The 11,197-nt window shown below is 38.8% G+C and overlaps 1 protein-coding gene across 5 annotated transcripts in view; it reads right to left on the bottom strand.

The window, feature by feature from the left end:
* The window catches only part of WDFY3 (WD repeat and FYVE domain containing 3), a 237,613-nt gene that overhangs the window by 135,732 nt on the left and 90,684 nt on the right, over positions 1-11,197 (bottom strand). For all 5 annotated transcript variants that reach the window (XM_025887611.2, XM_073891880.1, XM_073891881.1 and 2 more), the window contains exons 5-6: positions 5,268-5,429; positions 829-1,021 (exon numbers count right to left, since the gene is read on the bottom strand). In XM_025887611.2, the coding sequence (XP_025743396.1) occupies positions 829-1,021; positions 5,268-5,429 (355 nt within the window). The remainder of the gene's footprint in view (positions 1-828; positions 1,022-5,267; positions 5,430-11,197) is intronic.

The raw sequence follows: 11,197 nt of genomic DNA on the forward strand, positions 1-11,197 counted from the left end.
AAAAGCAGGTTGACTCATGAATCATGAACAAATTTAAGAATAGAAATGGGGTTCTGAATGAAGCATAACTCACTGTGATTTATTAGTTGTTCCATGAAATAAAATAGAGTGTAAACTCTCAAAAAAAAAAAAAAGTTTTCTCTCTCTTATCTTTAACGAAATTTGTCTAAAGAAACCCAATGCCACATAACAAAAGCTAAGAAGATTTAACATGGGAATGTAGGCAAGAACCATTTAATGACTGACTGATGTTAGGTGAATAAACAAACAACTGTACTAGAAATTATTTTGTAAGATTTTCAGGAAAAAATATATGAGAAGTAAACTATATGAGCTACTACACTGTCTCCTATTAAGACATTTTAAAGGGTAGCTGACACTTACATAGGAGTTAAACAGAATGCACAATTTCTCCTCAGTGATGATAAAGAATCCACCTAATTTCATTTATGCCCATTGGACACTTACCTATCTACTTATGAAATACCTTCAGAAAAGCTTTAAACTATAGCATCTCAAAAAAATTTATTTTTTCAGTAGAAGAGTAGGGAAGAACAGGCCACGACACCAAACTTAAATTATGATTAAACATTTACATGACAGTGAAATTACTTCAACTCTTATAGATATCCACTGTTTGGAACATATAAAAATTTCTTACATTTGAAATGTCTCACAAAATTTTTTTTTTCTCCTGGCAAGTATCATTTTTAATTTAAAATAGAATCTTTAGAGAACTGAGAGATAAAAAGCAGACTGCCGTCACATGAGGAAGAGAAAACTGAAAGAAACTTAGAGCACCAAAAATGAACATAAAGAAATATTCACCATGAATATACTTTACTACATTGACACTAAGACCGTGACGGGATATGGTCATAAGGACTTCTCCAGCACTCTTCCTCCAAGGCAGGTTGTAGGGAGGGCACCAAGAGGTTATTGCACTGAATAAAAGCTGGAGATCATCTTTTTGAGCCAGCTCCTCCGCCGGAGAAACAAAACTGCAGAGTTTCACTAAGATCTAAAAAACAAAACAAATGTGTATTTAAATAAATGAATGGTTGGGTAAAGGGAGGAGCTAGAAGAGGACTAGATCTGATTATTAAAAACTCTGAAAGTCCAGGGTTAGTATTACGTGATATCATTAAAGCCACAATGATGGGTGCTCTAACTTAGGCAACGTTAAAAAAAACAAAACATCTATAATTTAGAAGTGTGTTATATTAAGACAGTAAGCCAGACCTACTTTTATCAGCTTATTTAAAAACAAAAAACAAAAGGGAAAAAAAACCCAACTTTGTTTACTATCCTGTCTTCTCTGTGGTATTTTTGCATACTGACTCTGAAATGGAATAACTTTCAAGGTCAACATTTTGGTTTTCTCATTTGGTTCTTTAATTCTTAGATTGTCATAGGTGAGATGCAATTTTCTTCTCTAAAAAGGACAGTTTTAGGGAGGTGAGAAAGTAAAAACAGGTCTTGAAAAGTGTTTCTGAATTGTTCCAATTTCTATACAAGTAGAAGGGGATATTACAATAATAAAATCATCTTAATTCAGAAGTATCTTTCAGTTAAGCCTAGTAGCCAAATATCTTCTAAGGCTTCGCTTTCGAAGAAGATTCAAAACTTCTTAAACTTTGGAATGAGAACTTATTCCTTAACTATGATTTGTAGAATACACATTACACAAGTACTCAAAGCACTAAGAGCCACTATTTGCAGAATTCAGCCAAGGTTTCTGCCCTCGATGGATTTTTTTCTTCTAATCTTGACTCAGCGTCAGGAATAAGTTAACTTTTCTTCTCCTTGCTCAAATTCTTTTCTAAATATTTAAAAATATATGTAATAATGAATAAAATAAGTATAATTTAGGTAAATTTTATTCTCTTGAAAGATAAGTGCTTCATGAAATTTGAGTATTTATCTGTGGAGAAACTGCTAAATATAAAAAAAGTATTTAAAATATGTTTTGTCTGAGAAAGACAGGTTTTACTTTTCCTATTACCTTCAGTGCAAAAATTTACTTAAATAGAAGAGCTTTCTAATTCATAGCTGCCAAATATGAGGAAGGGGGGAGAAAAAGGACCAAGAATTCAGAGAAATAAGATATTTACAAAATTGGTAAATACAGGTATTCCTCCCCAAAGACACACATAGAAATGCCTGGAGAAATTGTTGGATACTGACTTAATACATGTAATAGGTATTATCTTTTCCCATATGTGTCAAATGCAACAAAAAAGATAATTTGAAAAAAAGATCGTCAACTGCAGCAAAAATATCTATCCTCGGAAACATGTATTATCAATTATACCTTTCACTGGTTCTCATTGGATGTCATTTCTCTAATTTGTAACATAAAAACAAACCCGAAAATACTTTTTTCCAAATCAAATCTTTGTTCTCAAAAATGAACTGGATTTAATTCCCTAAATTTGCTGATTCTTAAAATAACTAGTTCTTAAAGGCAAAAGGATTCTCAGAAATAATCTCATGTAATCCTTTCATTTTATAGAATAAAAAACCAAAGAGTCTATAGCTCATTCCTCTTCTCCCATACACTAACCACTTCCATTTATAGGGACTCTTTATTAAGTCTAGCCAAGTGTGGCAGAAAAAGAACTGGCCACATCAACACAACAAAAAATCCCACAAAACAACAAACAAAACAACACAATGAATGCCTACATGAAGGAGTACCAATGCTAAGGTCCCAGGAAACCATCTGTCACGTAACATAAACATATGGATTTCAACTTTCATAAACAATATGTGTTCTGAAAACATTTAGTAAGTCTGTCTCCACTGGCATTCTAGACAAAATGGTGACCACAGTGTCTAGCCTGTAAGGAGAAACTAAAACGAGGAAGTGAGGCTGAAGGAGCCCTGGATTAGGAGGTGGGAAGAGCCAGGCCCCCATCCCTGCCACACAACTGCTGTGGATCACAGCCTCAGCTATTAGTTTCTGTAACTTTAAATGGGGAGTTTCATTCAAATTCTCTTTGAAGTTCCTTTTGGCCTTAACATTCAATGGTTCCAATATGCTGAAATGAATCCCACATTCATTTGGAAACACCCACTGCATTCAGATAGAGAAAACATTTTTTTAAGTTTCAGAAGAAATCTTTGCTATACTTATTTAGCATTAAATACATAAAATTCAGCTTCCATTTATTGCCTAAGGTATTAATTAGTTCTTTAGAAAAGCTTTATTGAAATAGGGTTACTAGTCTAAAGAGCAAAGAATAACCCACCACATTCATTAGCAATGTCTTAAAGCAGCTTTAATTCCTATGGGATTTACTCCTTTGTTTAGTCCCATTGCTTTTCTCATCCAATCTAATTCAGGACTCAGATAAACATAAATTCTAATCCTATTTCTGCCATTTGCTCTCATCATCATTTTGTGGAAAAAGAAAACCTCCAAAGTCATGGGTTGTCTTCCAAATTGTATGAGATAATGGAGGCTACCTAACCACTAGCAAAAAGTTATCTAAGAAATCCAGTGTTCAACAAATATTTGTTGAATTAGTACTTTATTGATAATCCTGTCTTTTCCTTTTTTTTTTTTTAAGATTTTATTTATTTATTTGAGAGAAAGACAGCATGAGTGGGGGGAGAGGCAGAGGCAGAGGGAGAAGCAGGCTCTGCTCTGGGCAGGGAGCCCGACCTGGAGCTCAACCCCAGGACCCTGGGATCACCACCTGAGCTGAAGGCAGACGCTTAACCGACTGAGCCACCCAGGCGCCCCATGTCTCTTCCTTTCTAAAACTGCCTTAGTCTCCCTCTCTCCTGTCCCTTCATTGCTCACAACTCCACAAAGCTCTGCAGCAAAGACCCCATTACTACAAGGTACAATCGTCACCTGTACCCACCTCCACCTTATCCACTGCAGATCCGCTGTTCTCTTTGCTACTGACAATGGCGGCACTGGTGGTGGCAAGAGCAGCAGTCACAGGGACTTTCAGGTCATGTCTACCACACCCAGGACAGAGAACCATCGCCTTGTATATTACTCCACTTAATCCTCACAAAAATCCTTTAGGTAGGTTTCATTACCTTTATTTCAGAGGTGAGAAACCTGCATCTTAAGTTACATAATTCCAGAGACCTGAATTTAAACAGGTGTGGTTTCTGTTTTTTTTTTTTTAATGGAGGTGAAAACATGTAACACAAAATTTATCATCTTAATCATTTTTAAGTATAGAGTGGTGTTCATTACATGCACGTTGCTGTACAACAGATCTCTAGAACATTTTCATCTTGCAAAACTGAAACTCTATACCCACTGAACAACAACTCCTTGTTCGCCACCCTCCAGCTCCTGGGAACCACCACTCTACTTGCTAAGAATTTTACCACGTTGGAGTCACATAAGTAAAATGATGCAGTACCTGTCCTCTTGTGTCAAACGTGGTTTTTTAATACTCTATTAGTCCCATGGACAAACCATATTCCACATGTGTGTACTCTGTTTTGAAAATGTTCTCCCAAGGAAGGATATCAAAATGATGGCAGTATTTCCAGGCTAACTAACAAAGATCTATTTAAACCTTGGTTAACTGCTAATGCTATTAAAAGATAGCAGCAACAGTGGTGAAGAAGGACTTCACAAGCAGGGAGCAGAGGAGGTGGCAGAAGCCACTAAAGTAAACTGCCTTTTACAAGTAAAATATTTATAGGCTAGGAATTTCCTGTATTTAGAGCAACAAACAGAATTTCTTCGTATTTTAAGAAATATTGCCCCAAATTTAATATGATGGCCAACAGAAGTTTTTTTCTTGCTTATTTCATTTTAGAGATGTTATTGCTTTATCAAAGGTAACCTTAATAGTTGAATCTGTCCAGAAAAATAAACTTGTTAATGCCTCACTCCATTACTCCTTAAAATAAGTGTTCAGATTCAAGAAATGTGACAATTATATGAGATAAAGTCAATAATAAAGAGCACGGAAGGGGTGCCTGGGTGGCTCAGTCAGTTAAGCGTCTGTATTTGGCTCAGGTCATGATCCCAGGGTCCTGCATTCTAGCCCCGTGTCAGGCTCCCTGCTCAGCGGGAACCCTGCTTCTCCTCTCTCTCTGCATCTGCCTCTCTTCCAGCTTGTGTGCTCTTTCTCTTTCGCTCTCAAATAAAATCTTAAAAAAAAAAAAAAAAAAGCATAGAATACTACAGAAAATGGAATAGGCAGAACATCTCTTTGAGGAGTGCACCTCTTTCACTTTAAATAGACTGGTATTGATGGGCAGACAAACAGCACCTTCCATACCTGTACAAAAACTTTCTGGAGTAGTCCACGACGTTCTGCTAGAGGTAGCTCATTCTGTGCACCTCCAACGGCCTCAGGCACATGTGGAAGGTCAAAAAACAGATACAAACATTTAACCAGGGTGGAAGGCACTGACATCGTTGTCATGCAGTCCACGGTTTTCTGGAAAACAAACCAATAAATAAGTGAACAGGTAGATAGAAAGATATAACTGTAATTGGTACAGCTAAGGAAGGTCACAAACGTTAAGCCAGAAGTTAAATCATTAACTCACAAATTTTAAGCCAGAAAATTATATGTCAAAATAACTTTTTAAATGCCTGAAAAATTTTAAAAAATTACTCCACAGTGACAAATACTCATTTTCCATTTGGACAAGTTTGCTTTAATCCAAGATTGAGATGTGTTTGTTATTTATTAAGTTTGCTATTTATTTATTAAGAGGCATCATGTTTCAAAGAACATAAGCTTTGTGATTTAGAAAAAGGAAACATAACCATAAAACTGGGCAAACTAATTCTGCTGGACCTTACTTTCTTCTCCTATAAAACAGATATAATGCCACGTAGGTCTTAGAGTTAATATAAGCATTATATAACAAATGTGAGATATATTAAGCACTAAATTACATGCATGTTAATAGTTGCTTGACTGTCACTTTTATTCTTAATATACGTTCTTGGGGCTGGAAGGACACTTGAGGGATATAGCCAGCACTGACACACAAAAAATCTCTGTATCATTTTCAACAATTCCTAAAGGAAGAAATTCCACCTTCTATGGTGAATCTTTCACTATTCTTAAGAAGTATGCTATAATAATTGCCAAATTTTCTCATGGTGCAGTTTGGAACAAAAAGTTTTACCACACTGGAGATCAAGAGGCTGGCATCATCTGTATTTAGTTTATTAGCTTTTTCATCAAGCATTTTTTGAATGCGTAGGGTATGTCTGGCAGTGTGCTAGGAACGGGGCATGCAGCGACCCCTGCCCTTCAGAAGACTGTAGTCTACTAGCAGAAGCAGGTTCAACTATGATTTAATCTCTTAAGTGTAGCAATGATAGTACACACAGGCTAATCTAGAAGAGAATGATCAACACTGCCAGGAGTGGAATGGAGAAAGACAGGAATTAAAGAGGGGAAAGATCACCTGGAAAACACATAGGCGGTATGTTTCAGGAACCTGAGTCCAAAACTGTTAATTCCTGAAAAGCCACAATAATAATGTCTAATCTTTATTAAGTGTTAAGTATAAAACAGGCATAAGGCTAAGTATTTTAATTATCTATTATCCTCCATCAACCCTACAAGACAGACTCTATTATTGTATGATTCTGACTTCCCACATGAAGCAGTGGAAGCTCATCACTGACATAACTTGCCTTAGGGGAGAGAGTTGGTTCAATGGTCCCCAAGTGGGAATGTCTGATAACCTATGTACGCATATGCTCTCCCACTCTGGTTTGACTTTTATTTTGCTGGCACTGGAGAACCACTGAAGTGTTATAAACAAAGGAGCAACAGAACCAGAGTTCAGAAAATTAGCTGGTGGTAGTCTAGACCTAAATTAGATATGAAGAGCAAGAAAGCCAGGGTAATTAGGAAACTAATACAGAAAACCATATGAAAGTTGGGGCCTGAACTAATGCAGTAGCAGGGTGATAAGAGGAGAGAGCCTAAAGAACAATCCTTTGCAAACAAACAAACAAAAGAACAATCCCTTGCATGATCTGGTCCCTTTCTACACATCCAGCATCGTTTCCTGCCTCTAAATATTTCAAAAACCCTTTGCTCTTCCCACTAAGATTATTTCTAGTTTCCCTTTGTCTCCCTATATCTGACATTCAGTTTAAAGGTCTGCCCATGTCAGAAGCTTCAATTCCTCATCTACCCTCCCACCCTCACCTACAAAATTTTAACTCTCACATTCCACATTTCTATTTTCATAGCACTACACAGACCCCATGACTGCATTTTATAATATTATCTTCATCTACTCCATGTCTGTCATCTACATGTTGATTTAGGACATGTTTTAGTCATCTCTGTACCTTACCGCTACCAACAGGAAATGGCAGGCAAACAAAAAAGCCAACTCAAAATACACAACACTCAATTTTCTTTTAAAATGTTTCTTTTTCGGGCAAGATACCGGGGGAGTAGGAGACCTGGATTTCGTCTGGTCTCAGGAATTCAGCTGAATAGGAATCAAACCATTCTGAACACCTATGAACTCAACAGGAGATCGAAGAAAAGAATAGCAACAACTCTTTGAACAGAAAAGCGACCACTTTCTGGAAGGTAGGACGTGCGGAGAAGTGAATCCGAGGCGATATTCGGGAGGATAGACGGCGGGGGAGGGGGCCTCCATCGACCACTTCTGGTGAGTGGTGGAGCCAAAGAGCACAAAATCGGAACTTTTAGAAGTCAGCTCCGCTGAGGGACGTCGCTCCAGTGGCTAAGGGGGCGGGGGGTAGAACCCTCGCCGGACAGTGTGGTCTCAGGACCCTCGGGGTCACAGAAAGACAGGGGGTGCCTGAGTGCGCCAGAGCTCCCAGGTATCGGAGCGGGGAAGCCGGCTGCAGAGATGGAGCCGAGGCACGGGCTCTCAGCTCAGGGTTGCCATAAACTGTGATCCATGGCCCAGTCGGACCACTGCTCCTCCAGCAGGGACCCAACAAGCGGCAGAGCCGGGGAGACTCCCCTTCCTTCCCGGGGAGGAGCGGCGCGGGAACGCACTGCAGGGATCTGCTGGGTTTGGAGACTCCACACGGGGTCGGGTACCAGAGAAAGAAACGCTCGGTCACAGGCCGGGTGAGCACGGAGTGCGGCCGGAGACCGGGGACACGGGAGTGACTACTTTTCTCTGGGGGCGCACTGAGGAGTGGGGCCCCGAGTTCTCGGCTCCTCCAGGCAGAGATTGGGAGGTCGCCATTTTCACTCTCATCCTCCAAAGCTGTACGGAAAGCTGGCAGGGAACAAAAGCTCCCGAGAGCAAACCCAAGCAGATTACTAAACCCGGACTGGCAAGGGCGGGGCAATTCCGCCTCCAGCAAAGACATTTGGGAACCATGGCAACAGGCCCCTCCCCAGAAGATCAGCAGAACAGCCCGCCAAGACCAAGCTTACCGATCAATGAGAACGGCAGAACTCCAGCGCTAGGGGAATACTGCACATAGAATTCATGGCTTTTTTACCATGATTCATTAGTCATTCAAAGTTAATTTTTTTAACTGGTTTTTTCTTTATTTTTTTTTTAAAGATTTTATTTATTTATTTATTTGAGACAGAGAGAATGAGAGAGAGAGAGAGAGAGAGAGCGCGCACATGAGAGGGGGGAGGGTCAGAGGGAGAAGCAGACTCTGCTGAGCAGGGAGCCCGATGCGGGACTCGATCCAGGGACTCCTGGATCATGACCTGAGCCGAAGGCAGTCGCTTAACCAACTGAGCCACCCAGGCGCCCTGGTTTTTTCTTTAATATTTCTTTTTCCCTTTTTTAACCAACATCTTATCAATCCCTTTTTTAAAAAAAATTTTTTTATTTTTCATTTTTAGAGTCATATTCTATCCCTGCATAGTAGATACCCTTATTTTTGGCATATATATATAAGTTGTTCCCTCTTTAAAATTTTGAGATACAGTTTCTTCTAACATATCAAAATATACCCTAAATCTCTAGTGTATGGCTCTGTTCTAGTCTCCTGCATGATCACATTCTCTCCCCCTTGTTTTTTTAATCCTCTTCTTTCTTTTTCAAGGACCTTATCAATTCTTCTTTTAAAATTTTTTATACTTTTCATCTTTATAGTCATATTCCATCCCTTCATTGTATCAACCATTATTTTGTACATATATAAGTCTTTCTTTCTTTAAAATTTTAGGAGGCACTTTCTTCTAACAGACCAAAATACGCCCAAAATCTAGTGTGTGGCACTGACCTATGCACTAGCCTGATCATATCTGATCATATTCTGTTTTTTTTTGTTTTGTTCTTTTTTTTTACCTTTTTCTTTTTTTCTCTCTCTTTCTTCTTTCTTTCCCTTTCTTTTCCCCTGGTTTCAGGTCTTTTCTGATTTGTTTACAGTATATTTTCTGGGGATGTTGTTAACCTGTTAGCATTTTGTTCTCTCATTCATATATTCTCCTCTGGACAAAATGACAACACGAAAAAAATCACCTCAACAAAAAGACCAAGAGGTAGTACCGTCTGCCAGGGACCTACTCAATATGGACATTACTATGATGTCAGACCTAGAGTTCAGAATCATGATTTTAAAGAGACTAGCTGGGCTTGAAAAAAGCATGGAAGTTATTAGAGAAACCCTTCCTGGAGAAATAAAAGAACTAAAATCTAACCAAGTCAAAATCAAAAAGGCTATTAATGAGGTGCCATCAAAAATGGGGGCACTAACGGCTAGGATAAATGAGGCAGAAGAGAGAATTAACAATATAGAAGACCAAATGATGGAAAAATAAAGAAGCTGAGAAAAAGAGAGATAAACAACTACCGGATCACAAGGGCAAAATTCGAGAGACAAGCAATATGATAAGACGAAACAACATTAAAATAATTGGGATCCCAGAAGAAGAAGAAAGAGAGAGAGGGGCAGAAGGTATACTGGAGCAAATTATAGCAGAGAACTTCCTTAATGTGTGGAAGGAGACAGGCATCAAAATCCAGGAGGCACAGAGAACCCCTCTCAAAATCAATAAAAATAGGTCAACACCCCGACCTCTAATAGTAAAACTTACGAATCTCAGAGACAAAGAGAAAATCTTGAAAGCAGCTTGGGAGAAGAGATATGTAACCTATAGTGGTAGAAACATTAGACTGGCAACAGACCTATCCACAGAGACCTGGCAGGCCAGAAAGGACTGGCATGATATCTTCAGAGCACTAAATGAGAAAAATATGCAGCCAAGAATACTATATCCAGCTAGGCTGTCACTGAAAATAGAAGAAGAGATAAAAAGCTTCCAGGACAAACAAAAACTAAAGGAATTTGCAAACATGAAACCAGCCCTCCAAGAAATATTGAAAGGGGTCCTCTAAGCAAAGAGAGAGCCTAAAAGCAGCATAGACCAGGAAGGAACACAGACAATACAGTAACAGTCACCTTACAGGCAATACAAGGGCACTAAACTCGTATCTTTCAATAGTTACCCTGAATGTAAATGGGCTCAATGCCCCAATCAAAAGACACAGGCTATCAGACTGGATTAAAAAACAAGACCCATCCATATGCTGTCTGCAAGAGACTCATTTTAGACCCAAAGACATCCCCACATTAAAAGTGAGGGGGTGGAAAACCATTTACCATGGTAATGGACACCAAAAGAAAGCTGGGGTGGCAATCCTATATCAGACAAATTAGATTTTAAACCAAAGACTGTAATAAGAGATGAGGAAGGACACTATATCCTATTTAAAGGATCTATCCAACAAGAAGATCTAACAACTGTAAATATCTATGCCCCTAACATGGGAGCAGCCAATTATACAAGCCAATTAATAACAAAAGCAAAGAAACACACTGACAACAATACAATAATAGTGGGGGACTTTAACACCCCCCTGACTGAAATGGACATCATCTAAGCAAAAGATCAACAAGGAAATAAAGACTTTTAATGACACACTGGACCAAACGGACTTCACAGACATATTCAGAACATTCCATCCCAAAGCAACGGAATACACATTCTTCTCTAGTGTCCATGGAACATTCTCCAGAATAGATCACATCCTAGGTCACAAATCAGGTCTCAACCGGTACCAAAAGACTGGGATTATTCCCTGCATATTTTCAGACCACAATGCTTTGAAACTAGAACTCAATCACAAGAGGAGAGTCGGAAAGAACTCAAATACATGGAGGCTAAAGAGCATCCTACTAAAGAATGAATGGGTCAACCAAGAAATTAAAGAA

This window comes from Callorhinus ursinus, unplaced genomic scaffold (assembly GCF_003265705.2).
Source record: "Callorhinus ursinus isolate GAN/ISIS: 27379988/994484 unplaced genomic scaffold, GSC_fseal_2.0 scaffold4, whole genome shotgun sequence".
In the NCBI taxonomy this organism is placed as follows: Eukaryota; Metazoa; Chordata; class Mammalia; order Carnivora; family Otariidae; genus Callorhinus; species Callorhinus ursinus.